Source organism: Condylura cristata, unplaced genomic scaffold (genome assembly GCF_000260355.1).
Source record: "Condylura cristata isolate star-nosed mole 26May11 unplaced genomic scaffold, ConCri1.0 scaffold00018, whole genome shotgun sequence".
Lineage (NCBI taxonomy): Eukaryota > Metazoa > Chordata > Mammalia > Eulipotyphla > Talpidae > Condylura > Condylura cristata.
In genome coordinates this window covers 37,710,386-37,721,966 of record NW_004567119.1, presented here as the reverse complement: position 1 = coordinate 37,721,966, position 11,581 = coordinate 37,710,386, and the positions used below count along the sequence as shown (strand labels likewise).

The window sequence follows — 11,581 nt, the reverse complement described above, 5'->3', positions numbered from 1 at the left end:
CCTTGCCCCCATGACCCACAGACGTCCCGTTCACCCACTGAACTTCACCCCAGCTCTCACCTGGTAGTTCAGGCTGTGCCAGCATCTCCCACAGTGGGGTGATTGCTGTCTCTGGTCGGGGAGTTATTGGTGCACATGTTTCTTAGGAGGCAGAAGTAGGTACTGGGTATCTGTGATCTGGGGTAGTAGGAGGTGGGACCCAGCAACTTTCTGTGGACTCACAGTAACTGATACACTGTGAACCCACAGCCACTGCTCATCCAGCATTTTCTTCTTGGTTGGGATGAAGGGTAGGTGGATAGGAGGGGTTGCGGCCAGTGGGGAGGCAGATGAAGGTGATTGTCGGTGCATGGATCCTGGAGGCTGCCTGCTAGAAGGGTGTTTGGACGATGGGCAGACAAGGAGGAGGAGGTAGACAGGGGACTGGAAGGTGGCTAGCTCCTACAAGAATGCCCATTGCTCCTATGACTGCAGGGTGCCCGGTGGCTAAAAGCTGGGTGTGTGGCCTGGCCTGCCCTGCCCCCGAGCAAAGGGTACTGGTTCTAAAAATAGAAAGAAGCTCAAAGAGCTCTGGGAAAGTACTGGAAGACGTGGAATCTTTTGCAGAAGTAATTGGTCTTATTGTGAGTCTGTCCTATGGGATTTAATAGATGAGGACATTTCTGTGACCGCCCATTGAGGAATATCTCTAGGAATCCCAAGAGCAAGAAGAAAGAGGAAACTGTCAAGTTCATCTACTCTTTGGGAGTAACAGGTTTTCCTACATTGCCGATCTCCCCAGGGGAGGGAGGCGCCATATCCCTATTTGGTGTCCAGAGTAGGAATCCTCCCCCCCACAGTGGTTCTAATCCGGGGTGGCTGTTCCCCCAGGGGTCATTAGGCTGTGGGGGGAGTCACGCATGTGTGTGATGCTCCAGGCTCTGTCACCAGCCCCCACACAGGATGGCTCCCTGCATGGGCTGACCTGCCTGGGCCCCAGGAGCCAAGGCTGAGAAGCTCACATCCCTGCACTTTAAGCAGACATATAAGTGACATATAATGTTGGCCTCAAATATGGGCCACATCTGACATTTCAATTTTTCTTTTTAAGATTTATTCATTTATGCATACAGAAATGGGGTACAGGCTAGAGGTGCAGGGGGGGAGAGAATTTACCTGAGACAGAGTGGGGAGCAGAATAGGCAGATGTACTGAAATACACTGCTGAGGGGAGCAGCAGGTGGGCCAGGAGAGGTCTGTTGCACCATGTGGGTCATCTCTCTGGCCGGGGATCGAACTTGTGCTTCAGTGGCTGTGATAGCTTCGTAGTGTTGTGCTTTAACCCGTTGCACCACCAGAAAGGGCCCGGACATTTCAAAATTTCTGGTAGACATATCAAAAAGCTTCAAGGAAACAGACAACATACTCTTCCTCCATTATAGCTGAAGTCTCACATCAGCCTGCAATCAATGCTGTGTCCAGTGATTAGGGAGCTATTTTTTTGTTGTTTTGCAGCTGGTTGGCAAACAAATATTAGGCTCTTTCACACCGGCTTTTCCAGTGTCCACAGAGGGGTTTTCAGTCTCTCTCTGCGTGCCACATGCAACCACCTGGGAGTGGGGCCTTGGGTGTTCCCTGGCCTGCACTGACCTTCCTCTCCCCCCAGACTGACCAGTCAGAGGTCTGTGGAGGACGAGGAGGAGGCGCAGCGAGAGCGCCGCAGACGGCAACGCCTAGAGAGCTCCGGCTCGGAAGAAGACAAGGCGTCCAGACCCACCCCGAATGGAGACCAGCAGTCCCTACACAGGTGCTGGGTGGGGAGGCCTCATGCCTTCGCCCTGGAGACTGGGGTCTGAGGGCTCAAGGGGAAGGAGGAGGAGGGTAGCTGTGGTGGTCTCCTGAGAGGCAGCACTGTGTAAATCAGTGTGTAGACTTGGAAACTGAGGCTCACACTGAGTTCACCGGCCTGGGTCACACGGAGAGCAGGGTGGTGCGGCAGGACAACAGTCGCCTTTGCTGGAGGCCAAGCGCAGTGGGTGGTGCTCCTGTGGGTCCCCAGAGGCAGGAGAACAGGGTGTGTGTCCTGGGCTCCACCCTCCCCCTGCTGCTGCCTCCCTCAGGCTGCGTGACCAACGGGTGTGTGTGGCCGGCACATCAAAAGACTGAGTGTGCTGTGTGGCCTTTGGCAAATCCCCGAACCTCTCTGGTCTTAATCTAAACAAGGGTGGAGGCGGCTTTTATCCCTCTGACTGTCAGTGCCGGCACAGGGCTTCCACTTGTGAAGTTTAATCAGCGTTCATTGGTCAGGTCTGAACACGGAACAGTTGGGCCTGACAGATTCTTAAAGTGCTTTATGAAGGGCGGAGTGCTTTGTTCACAAGTGCCCAGGCCAATACGAAGCAGATAAAATGATTCTTATTTAAGCGATAGTGGTGGGGAAGGTCAGGCTCTGCTTGGCCCGCCCCTGCCAGCTGGACCTGCGCCAGCTGCACCTGTTCAGGGACACCCCAGGCTGCTTCCACCTCTCATGCCCCTCTCTGGTCTTCTGGTACAGGCTGCTGAGTGTGGAGGAAGAAGAGTCGCCCGCACCACTACCTGTAGCCTCCAAAAATGAGGACCAGGGCATCCAGCCCACCCCCCGGACTCGGGAGGAGCGGCAGCAGAGGCGACAGGTCGTGGAGGGGGCTCTGGCCCCTGTCCATGAGCAGCTGGAGGCAGAGAAAGGTCACAGTAGTGCTGGCCTTGGGCAGGCCAAGCCCCAGCCCTGCAGCCCCAAGAAGGAGGTGGAGCCGCCCCCCAGACGCAGACTGAGCAGACTGAGCCTGGAGCGGAGGAGCCGGAGGGTCGAGGAGGAGGAGGAGCGCGAGGCCAGCACAGAGCCAGGGCATGGCAAGCAGCGGGTCTCCGTGAAGGCCCTGTCTCCAGAGAACACCCCCGTCTCAGAGAAGTCCTCCATCCCCGAGAGGACATTGTCGCCTGAAAAGAGACTGGCCTTGGAGGAGACATCCAAGAAGAGTCTGGCCCCTGAGAGAATGTCTGTCAGGGAAAAGATAGCAGTGTCGGAGAGCAGAGCCACCTCAGAGGAAAAACCGGCTGCAGATAAACCAAGTGTGGCACAGAAGCTGCCGGCCCCGGGAAAGACCCCAGGCGCAGACAGGAGCTCAGTGTCCAAGAAGGCGCAGATCTTTGAGAAGCCACTGGAGGCACAGAAGACCCCTGCCACGGGGACAAAGCTGACCCTGAGGCGGGTGGGGCAGCCCCAGGCCCCGGAGCAGGCAGGCTCTGGGGGGAGCCCCGCTGCCAGCAAGCAGAGAGGACGGGGCCTCCCTGAGGAGAAGCCCCCTCATTCAGCAGAGGAGAGCGAGCAGGCCCCCTCTCCGTCCCCCACCGTGTGTTCCCCACTCAGGCCCGTCACATTGCAGGTGGGCATAGCTGCTGCCCTGTCCCCTCCCACCCTCCCTTGCAGCCCTGCCCAGCTGACTCTGGCCCCCTGCTGGCTCCTGACTGCTCCTTTTCAGGCTGCCTTGGCATTTCTTCTCTCTTACCTGCTTCCAGGAGCTATCAGAATAGGGGACACTGAGGCAGGGCAGGCTGCTGGCCTCTGGAGAGGGCACCAGCTGTGTGAAGGGAGCACTGGGCTCAGTGCCCACCTCCTCTTCCTGGGCCTGGACTCCAGATTCCCAGACTCTTGGGGAGCCTTGGGTCCTTCCCAAGAGGCAAGCTCTGCCTGGTGGCTTGGCCCCTCAGGACTGTGTCCAGCATGCTCATGGCAGAGGCCAGGGGCAGAAGCATAGGAAGGCAGCCTGGGGAAGAGCCAGGCCACCAGGGGTCCCCAAGGCAGTTGGATTGGGGCTGGTAAGTCCCCATCCTCCCTCCTGAAAGACTCTGCCCCTCCTCCACCAGGTGAAAATCTCCAACCAGCAAAAAGAAGACATGTCCTCACCCACCCAGGCCACCCACAGCAACTTCATTGAATGCTCCAGCCCTAGGACCAACTTCTTTCCCGTGAGAACCCAGGGTGTCTTTGTCTCCAGTCTTGGGAAGGGCAAGCCAAGAAAGCCAGCGTGCATTGCAGCATGGGGGCCTCCTGTAGCTCCCAGGAGGACCCTCTGGATAGGGAGGGGCTCTGGGCCTTGCCAGTGGCCAAGAGCACGCAAGTTTGTTCAATAAAGTATCAGGTTAAAGATCTGGAAAGCAAGAGTGGACAAGCCTGAGCAGCCCCACCTAGTGGGAGAAGCGGGAGCTGCAGGAAGCTGACCTGGCCAGGGCCCACACCTGCCTGGTCAGTTTCTGGGCTCACCCAGAAGACTTGCGCAGGTGGGAAGGTAGGACAGAGAGCAGCAGTGTCTCCTCATGCTCTCTGCTATGCCTCCCTCCCCACCCCCATGGGAGCACTTCTCTTGCCTCATACCAAGATTTATTGGCTGTTCCTTGGGTCCTTGGGTCACCGACTCATCTTGAAGGACCTTGCATTGTGCTCCCAGTATGTGTCAGGCCCCGAGAGCAGGACCAGGGCCCTGTCCACAGCAACTTCAGATAGCAGCTGACAGGCAGACAGACAGGTGGCTGCAGAGACCTGTGATGTCCTGGAGGACCCCAAGTTGGGGCTCTGACCCTACTAAGTGGAAGAGGGCAGATTTCTCCAAGACAGGGGGAGAGGCGTTTGGAGGTTCAGCTGGGGTGGAGCAGTGGAGTGGGGCTTCTGCAGAGGAGGCAGTGTTCTGACCTCGGATTCTTTTGTTCTCCTTTCAGAAAACCTGCACGGAAGATAACAAAGAACAACCTGATACCCAAAGGTGAGGGGACTGGGGCTCTGACTTTGGGTCACGTCCAGCTCTTCTGCTGAGTATCTGCCATCCATTCTCCCTGCCATAGGCCCACCTCCATAGGAGGTGGAGGGTGCACTCCTGGTCTTGGGTCCGGATCTGGCCCAGAGACTGGACTGAGGCCAGATGAGCTGGCACAGGCAGGGTGGAGCTCTGTGGAGAAGGTGGGTGGGGCTGTCAAGGTGGGGGTTAGTGGGAGGTGTGGGGTACAAGCAGGGGTGGGCTTTCCCAGAGGGAGACTGGAAAGGAGAGTCTGCTGCAGTGCCTGGTGCTGGGGCCTGGAAATCTGCATTTAGGGAGAAACCCACCCAGCCATAGTCTTGGTGTGACTAGTCTGAGGACTGTGTTTTTTTTTTTTTTTTTTAAAGATTTATTTATTTGTGCATACAGAACTGGGGTACAGGTCAGAGGCTCAGGGGTGGCAAGAGGCTTCACCAGTGACAGAGTGGGGAGCAGAACAGCCAGATCTACGAAGTACACTGCTGAGGGGAGCAGCGGGCGGGCCAGGAGAGGTCTGCTGCGCCATGTGGTCACCTCCGGGGCAGGCAGGAATTGAACCCATGTGGAAGTGGCTTTAGCCTCTCAGTGCTGTGCTTTAACCCGCTGCGCCACCAGGGAGGGCCCTGAGGACTGTGTTTTGATGAAAATAAAAACAAAAATAGAAAAGGCCCTGAGCCTCAGCTGTGTGGATGGACTGGGATGTCCTGTCCTCCTGAACTCCATGCCCCTAACCACTCCTGGAGATTGACCACCCTTGGCAGTCCTGGGGGCAGGGGACTGTGAGAGGCAGTGTCCAATAGGACACGCTGGAAGTAACTGACCTCTGACCATTAAGCTCACAAGAGCCCTTGGTGGGGAGCAGAGGGGTAGGAAGACCAGCCTGGGTTGGGGGCTCCTGGCATACAACTGTCAGCCAGCCAGAGCCAGGGAATCTGGCACAGGAGAATAGATGTCCAGACAGACTTGAGCTAGTGGTACCTTTCCAGGTGGAGGACAAAGGGATGGCATTTTAATAGCAGGAAGCCTGGAAGAGGCAGAGTGTGGTGCCGCTAGGTGCCTCGTTGGCTGAAATGCAAGCATGTGGCTAAGGTGCTTCAGGGGTGGGGGCGGGGGGTGGCAGGGACCAAGCCATCAGCCTTGGTGCTGGGCCAAGACTTGGTCCCTGTTTGAATTGGAAGGGCAAGATGCGCTTTATTTGGGGTAAGAGTATTCTAGAGGCAGTGGGGAGAGAACTTGGGGGCCTCGGGGGAGTAGGCAGAAGGTGACTCAGTTTAATGGAGGATGGAAGGGAAGGGTTTGAGTGAGGAGGTGTTTCTGAGGCCAAAGTGATGGGTAGGAGCAAAGGAGATGTCTGACCCTGATGATGTCCTTTTAACTGGGATGCTTCCAGAAGGTGAGGAAAGTTCCTGGAGTCTGTAGATTTTCACTCTGGCCAAGTCATGGTTGGCTCGGTGATGGCAGCCATGTCTCCTTGCCAGATGGTGGGGTGGAGGCTTCTCCTTAGGCATGGAGGGTCAGTGAGCTCCCTTGATGTGGGGCTCACATCTTCTTTGTCTTGTCCACCCTCCCACAGTGCCAGCGGGAAGATTCCATCTCGCAGGGACAGCTTCAAGGACCCAGCCCCCAGTACCAGTTCGAGAGGCCTAACCCGCAGTGCCAGCATGAAGTTAGAGGACAAGCTGAAGCAGTATCACTCGGCTATAAAGGTGGGCGGGGGCTCTTGCAGAAGCCTGGAAACCAGAGTGGGAGGTGGGGGTTCTGGGCACCCCAAGCTGGTGGGCCAACGCTCGTGTTCTCTGTTCCCAGAGAACAGAATCTGTCAAGTCTCCCCGCACAGAGGTCAATGTGCCTCTCTCCAGCGTGGCCAGCAAGCGCAACTTCTTTGAGAAGGAGATAAGCGGGCAGAGCCGAGCAGAGCGAGTCTCCAGCATGAAGGTGAGGGCCTGGGCCAGCGGGTGTCTTCAGGTTGATGAGGCCTGAGGTCCCCACGCCTAAAGCTTGGTCCTTGTGCTACTGGCAACCTCCCTGTCTCCATGTGTCAGCTGTGGGATCACTTGGCACTGACTGAGAGGCCTTTCCTGTCCCGAGCCCATGTCTACTCTGGCCTGTGTTTTGCTCCTGGAGGGAGGTGGGGGAGAGGACGGTGTGGGACAAGTGACGTGTGCTGAGGGACAGTCCTACATGTGAAGCTGCCTTGCTGTGGCCAGCGGCCCAGTCCTCACATGGAAGCCTCTGTTTTCAGGAGAGCTTGAAACTCTCAGGGGTGGTGACTGCAAAGGTCAACCTGTGGAGCATCAGGACCCAGGAGTCTGTCGTGGAGGACCGCCAGGTAGCCGTCCCTGGCCGAGGCCTCTTCCTCTGGGCTTTCCCTGGTGGAGGGCCTGGTCAGTGGGTGGCCCCCAGGGTGAAACAGACATGCCAGGGTGGAGATGAGGTGTGGGGTGGAGCTGCCTGGGGCCCAGAGGCAGCAGAGAGGGGGGTGGGTCTGAGTCATCTGTCTCAGAAGGGGTGGGGCCTAGGGACTCTGAGCCCCTGCACAGCCAGCCCTAATCCTTGGTGCCCCATTTAGGAGGTGCGGAAAGCTCCAGCATCCATGACGGCAGAGTCCTTCCTGGATGTTGAGGTGAGTGGGGGAGAGAGTGCCTTGCCCTGGAAGGGGATTCCCAGACCCACCCCCAACACACATACTAACCACCCGAGGTTGCCCAGTCCACATCTGAGGTTGCCCGGGTCCTGCTTTTGCTGCTCTGACCCTGAGCTGCTGTTCTTCCTCACCTGCTCTCCTTGCTTCCCCCACTCTCTGCAAACCCAGCCCCCTCCACCAGCAGATCTGGAGTCTCTGGTCCAGCGTGGTATGGGGCATGGGTGCGGGGGCACCTTCCTGTCCAGGGGTCCTCTTCTACTTCCAGCCCAAGGATCCCCCTTCCCTTGTTCTAATGGACCTTCCCCACAGGTGTGACGAGCGGACCCTCACAGACAGACATGCCACGCTGCGCCCAGGGGACCTTCCTCCTGCCAGGGTCCTGCCTCCTGCCTCCGTCCCCACCTCTCATTGTCCCTGCTCTTCTGCCTCCGCTTGACACCAGGAAAGTTGGGGAGCTGCTCCCCAGCCCAGCTTCTAGAGGCACATGTGTCCTGCCCTCAGGCTTCCGCCCTGGAGATCATGGGACCCCACGTCTCCCGGGGTATGTCCCTGGGTGTCTTTCCAGAGAACACCCCTACTTCTGGCTCACATCCAAGGCCAGGGTGGAGCTGACCCCATCTCCAAGGTCCTGTCTGATCTATTCCCAGCAGTTGCCTCCGCGTGCCTCTGACGTCCGTCTTCCCTGAAGCCTCCAGCCAGGTCCCTGGGCTGCTCCAGCCCACAGAGGCGCCTCTGGACCTCTGGAGGGAGGTCCAGAGACCAAGGGAGCTGCCCGGCATCTTGCATGGGCCGCACCCCTGCTGGGCCGCCCTCACTCCCTTCCTTGGCTGGGAGCCCTGTGCCTTTCTAGACCTCCCTCACTCCTGTAAAACCAATCTCAGGAAAGATGTGATTAAACCCATTTACTTGAGGAATAAGTGATGAATAAAAATGGACTCCTCCTGGAGTCTGCTCTTTATCAGGGATCATCTTCGGTGTGCGGGTCGCTTTATTTGGGGGTGTCAGCCTTTCCCAGCAGCCTTCCTCCTTCTGGGATCCTACTCCTGCCTTGGCTTCTGTGGACCTGCAGGCCTCCCAGCTCCCAGCAACCCTGAGGGCCCATCTTTTGGGGTGTCTTCTGTGATGGTCCCCCATGCCTGTTCTGAGCTGGGTGTAAGAACAAGGACCCCAGCCCTGAGCACCCCAAGCCCCACACCATGCCTGAACAGGAGAGTTTGAAGAAGTCAGGGCCTGGGAGTGGACTGTGCCATGTTCAGAGTTGGTGGTGGTGGTGGTAGGGGGGTTGAACTTGGCCCTGTGGAGCTTGGAGTTCAACCGAAGGACCTGAAGGTTTTGAATATGTGTGTTCAGAACTTTGGGAATCCCCTGACATGTGACAGTGAGCTTTCCCTCAGCCTCCTTCCAGGGCGGAAGCCTGAGAGCAGACTGAATGCTGACCTGGGGTCACCAGGGTGTCCAGGCAGCTACCACCTCTGCACAGTGAGCCCTTGTTCCTCCATGCCCTGCGGGGGCCCCACTGAGTGCAGCTGCTAGGTAGTGTCTGGCTACCTGACCTGCCTGTATTCCTTCTCCCATGTGTCCATACTCCCCATACATGAGGGCCTGACCCCACCTGACACAGCCAACAGATGACAGGCGGGAGGGTCACGGAGGACAGGAGGCCCTGAATGGGCCTTGAAGTGGGCAGGAAGGCCTGGACGAGGCGTCTGAGCAGCTTCTGGGCACAGAGCAGTTCCTTCCCCGCCCCACCCAGCACTTCTGTGGAGCTCGGGGTTTCCCTGGGGCTTCGTGGGGATGCAGTGGTTGGGCCACCTGGGAGGAGACAAGTCCACAGGTGGGGTCAGGCCTTGGGCCCAGAGGAGGACCCTGGAGGGGACAGCTCCAGCCGAGTGATAGTGCCTAAGCCACAGAGCATGCTAAGGAGCAGCTGGACAGGGCGTGTCCAGGCCGTCGGGGGGAGCGGTGGGCTGCTCCCAGGGCAGCAGGGCTGAGTAGAGTGTGAGGACTGGGGGGGCTGGAGGAGGAGGTAGAGGACAGAGGACTTCCCACAGAGATGCTGAGATGGCGGCTTGCAGCAGGGCCAGGAGTTTGGCCTCAGGGTCACACAGGACAGGCCCGGTTCAGAGGCCAGCCTTCCTTGCTCGTAGTTAGGGTGTGGACAGTGAAGGACTGGGGAGATGGATGGGAGCAAGCTCAGCTGCCACTGGGCTTGTCTGCACCGTCACCCACATGCCTTTTACACTTTATGCTGAGCCCTAAAGTGTCCCGAGCACTTCACAAAGGCCTTGGGTCCTGACTTCCTGGACTGGTAGTGTGGTCACTTTCACACATCTGGGGCTGACCTGTGTTTGAGAACCCAGAGGGATGAGCTTGCCCATACACTAGGTGTCTGAGGAGAGCCCTGCTTCTCACTGGTGGCTCCTCCTTGTGTCTGGCTCATAGTCCACGTCGTACCTCCCCGGAGGAGCCGTGTCCATGTCTGGGGTCATGGAGGAGACACTGAGGCCACAGACCCTGCAGCCTGAGCCTCACTTGGAACTTGCACGAGCCCTCCCCTCTGGCCCTGACCCCGCTCTCAAGGCTCCTGGAGGCTCTCAGAGGGGCCTTCAGCCCTCCTGCCTGCAGGCCAGGGCACTGGCCTGTGCTTTATCAGGGCTGTCAAGAGGGACAGCTGGCTTATGTGACGGGCCGGCTCCCTTCGTGTCCCTGCATATCTGCTCTGGTTTTAAATAGCGTCTCTGAGCAACTGGGCCAGCACATGGGCTTATAAGGCGTGGGGTCTTTGTCCTTAGCCCTGTCCCCAAATAGTAGCCAACACCCCTCCCCACTGTGCCTCCCACCCCTGGTGTGCCCCCCTCACATGTCTCCTGCTGCAAGTTCCTCCCAGGGCAGGGCTTGGCTCCCCAAGTCCCAGCCCACCAACTGCTTCAACTCTCCCTACACTCTCTTAATCTGGTATTTAAAGTCCCCTTGGGCCCTCCCTGGTGGCACAACAGGTTAAAGCACAGTACCATGAAGCTAGCACAGCCACTGAAACAGAAGTTTGATTCCCGGCCTCAGAGCTGACCACCATGGCGTGGCAGACCTTTCCTGACCCGCCCGCTGCTTCCCTCAGCAGTGTACTTCAGTACATGTCCCTGTTCTGCTCCCCACTCTGTCTCTAGTGAATCCTTTCACCTCCCTTATCTCTGACCTATACCCCAGTTCTGTATGCATACATAAGTAAGTCTTAAAAGTCCCCTTAATCATCATTTTAATTTTACCACATATGTACAGCTTCACAATCATAAACTATACATTTTAAAAATGAAGCCAATAAATAGCAAGGCTAGTGAAAAAGTTAAGTGTCCAAGCTAAAAAAAAAACAGCAAATTTTACTGTACTAAAAATGCATAAATAACATTGGTAGAATTAATCATCCTCTGCTCTAGACTGGATTGTGCACCCTGCCCTATCCCTAGGGGGCCCTGACTCCCATGGCTGCACCCAGAGGCAATGATGTGAATGCCGCCTAAGGGTGAGACCCTGTCACCTATGGCCATGTCCTCATCAGCGACACACCATCACCCTGGGACACCCTCCCTTGCAGGCAAGCAGATCCCCCAAGCTTCCCTGGCCCCGGGAAGGAATCGCAGCCCCATCGCGGATGCAAGTCAGGATGGTTCAAGGTGGCCGTCCCCACCGTGTCTAGGAATAAAGGGAAAGCAGGGGAAAATAGATGCAGAGGAACGAGACAGAGTGAATCTAAGAGAGAGCTGATGTTCAAAGGAGATGTACAAGTATGTTCAAGCTCTTCCTCTGATATGATTAAGTGAGGGAAGAAGAAATGTGCATTTGAAGCCACACATCATCAGGTCTGTTTCTCATATCTAAGGAGCCTGTGACTACTTTTTTTTTTTTTAGAAGGACTGGGATATAGGCCTCACTGAGGAGCAGGGGAGAGGTAGGGGTGAGCGGACTCAGCAGAGACAGAGTGGGGAGCAGAGCAGGCAGATCTACTGAAACACACTGCTGAGGGGAGCAGTGGATGAGACAGGAGAGGTCTGCTGCGCCATGTGGGTCACCCCGGGGCCAGGGACTGAACTCAGGCCTCAGTGGTGATAGCACTGAGACTTAATCTTTAGGAGGCCCA

The 11,581-nt window shown here is 57.2% G+C and overlaps 1 protein-coding gene across 1 annotated transcript in view; it reads left to right on the top strand.

Annotated features, from left to right (window-relative positions):
* LAD1 (ladinin 1) overlaps positions 1–8,179 on the top strand; it is a 14,801-nt gene extending 6,622 nt beyond the window's left edge. The window contains exons 2-10 of the mRNA XM_012726743.1: positions 1,646–1,786; positions 2,534–3,401; positions 3,883–3,984; positions 4,732–4,775; positions 6,379–6,511; positions 6,612–6,740; positions 7,048–7,134; positions 7,375–7,428; positions 7,759–8,179. Of these exons, the coding sequence (XP_012582197.1) occupies positions 1,646–1,786; positions 2,534–3,401; positions 3,883–3,984; positions 4,732–4,775; positions 6,379–6,511; positions 6,612–6,740; positions 7,048–7,134; positions 7,375–7,428; positions 7,759–7,764 (1,564 nt within the window). The 3' untranslated portion in view covers positions 7,765–8,179. The remainder of the gene's footprint in view (positions 1–1,645; positions 1,787–2,533; positions 3,402–3,882; positions 3,985–4,731; positions 4,776–6,378; positions 6,512–6,611; positions 6,741–7,047; positions 7,135–7,374; positions 7,429–7,758) is intronic.
* Positions 8,180–11,581: the final 3,402 nt, after the last annotated feature.